The 2,028-nt window shown below is 38.3% G+C and overlaps 2 protein-coding genes across 4 annotated transcripts in view; both read left to right on the top strand.

The window, feature by feature from the left end:
- KDM4C (lysine (K)-specific demethylase 4C) overlaps positions 1-2,028 on the top strand; it is a 381,948-nt gene that overhangs the window by 53,275 nt on the left and 326,645 nt on the right. The window lies entirely within an intron of this gene.
- On the top strand, positions 74-1,046 carry LOC105508436 (cysteine-rich PDZ-binding protein). Its single transcript, XM_011937293.1, has one exon. It carries the CDS (start codon positions 74-76, stop codon positions 419-421), a length of 348 nt encoding a protein of 115 aa, XP_011792683.1. The 3' UTR covers positions 422-1,046.

Below are 2,028 nucleotides of genomic sequence, written 5' to 3'. Positions count from 1 at the left end.
GCCCGGCCCTCTCCCTGTCTTTTAAAGTGAAAATTTTAGGCTGTTGTGGGTAGGGGAACCATCGTGGGGAAGGATGGTGTGCGAAAAATGTGAAAAGAAACTTGGTACTGTTACCACTCCAGATACATGGAAGGATGGTGCTAGGAATACCACAGAAAGTGGTGGGAGAAAGCTGAATGAAAATAAAGCTTTGACTTCAAAAAAAGCAAGATTTGATCCATATGGAAAGAATAAGTTCTCCACTTGCAGAATTTGTGGAAAGAATAAGTTCTCCACTTGCAGAATTTGTAAAAGTTCTGTGCACCAACCAGGTTCTCATTACTGCCAGGGCTGTGCTTATAAAAAAGGCATCTGTGCGATGTGTGGAAAAAAGGTTTTGGATACCAAAAACTACAAGCAAACATCTGTCCGGATGTATTGATGGAATTTCTGGCTTTCTAAATGATTTTACTTTCTGCCTTGAATTTTCAAGGCATAGATGTCAGTTTAAAGAATGTGTTTTAAGATAATTAAGTTTAAACCAGAGAATTTGATTGTTACTCATTTTGCTCTAATGTTCTAAACAACAACAGTGTAACTAGTCTTTTGCCATAAATGGTTATTTTCTTTATGAGCATTTTATTGAACTAAGTGGCAAATTCCATGAAATTATTTCTCAGTTCTGTATGCACTTTTATTTAATATTATTCATATAATTCTCCACCCCCCACTTTATTTATTGATACTGCAAAAGTGAGAAGGAGATAATAGATATTTTGCTCTGAATTTGGCATCCAGAGTTAACAGTTCTCCCCTCACTCCCTTACTGGTGTCACAGTTATTAGAATCAGCAGCCTCTTAACTAATTGCAGTTTCATAGGATAGATAAATGTTTCAAGCCGTTATTGCTGAATGGTTCTTGAGTTATTAACCTAGACCTAAATCAAAGACCAGTGGGATTTATGATGTTTTTTATTTGTTCTTGCAGCCAAAGTGCCAATTCCTTTAATATGTGACCAAGAACACAAGGAACATCCATATGTCCAAATAAATACACTGAATTTTAGGGAAAAAGAAAACAAAAATTTTAGTTAAGCAATTTTTCAAAATATTTTTACTTGTGTTTTGCAATCCTGTCTTTACAACTGTCCTATAAGGTAGGCATGTGTGGATTTATGTCCTGTTGGGAAGCCTTAGGGCTTTTTCTACTTCTGCTAGGAAGGATGTATTTTCTTGAAAATAGTTTCATTGGAAGACTGGACTTCTCCTGTGGTCCTTTCAAGGTAGCCACAGTCCTCTTGGGGCCCAGTTTGCAGCACTGAACCCTGGGCACAGCTTTGCCGTGAAAGGCCATTGAGAAACCATCAGATCCTATAATTGGTTAGTGGTGGAGCCACCATTTGGTTGGAGAACTTTTGATTCCAGTGCAGCATGGTGCTATTCTGATACTGGGTTACTCTTTCAGATTGAAATTCTTCATTCCATTTTACTATTTGCTGGGTGAGTGCAGCAGTGACACGGTTTTCAAAAGTTTACTGATAATCTATTTTTTGTCTAAAAAAACCACTTTTTGTAGTATTTGATGAACATGCCATCTTTTTCTTTTTGAGACATCTTACTCTATTGCCAAGGCTGGAGTACAGGGTCACAATCGAGGCTCACTGCAGCCTCAACTCTCTCCTCAGCCACCTCCTGAGTAGCTGGGTCCTGTGGCATGTGTCACCACACCCGACTGCTTTTTAAAATGTTTGGTAGAGATGAGGTCTCTCTCTGTATTGCCCAGGATGGTCTCAAACTCTTGGGCTCAAGTGATCCTCCTGCCTCAGCCTCCCAAACTGCTGGTATTACGGGCATAAACCATCATTTTTACATACTTTAAAAAAAGCTTATTCTCTGTTTTTCAGTACATTTTATAGTTTTACAAAGTTTGATTGAGTCTTCTCTTTTGTCTTCCTAGTTTTAATCCTTTAGATTATCTTCATTTACAAATATCTTTTTTTTTTTTTTTTTGAGGCGGAGTCTCGCTCTGTCACCCGGGCTGGAGTGCAG

The sequence above is a fragment of the Colobus angolensis genome, unplaced genomic scaffold (genome assembly GCF_000951035.1).
Source record: "Colobus angolensis palliatus isolate OR3802 unplaced genomic scaffold, Cang.pa_1.0 Scaffold162, whole genome shotgun sequence".
Classification (NCBI taxonomy): Eukaryota; Metazoa; Chordata; class Mammalia; order Primates; family Cercopithecidae; genus Colobus; species Colobus angolensis.
This window is presented reverse-complemented; position numbering and strand designations above follow the sequence as displayed.

Excerpts from the sequence above, each read along its gene's own strand:
- LOC105508436 (XM_011937293.1), top strand. The coding sequence starts at position 74 with ATGGTGTGCGAAAAATGTGAAAAGAAACTTGGTACTGTTACCACTCCA.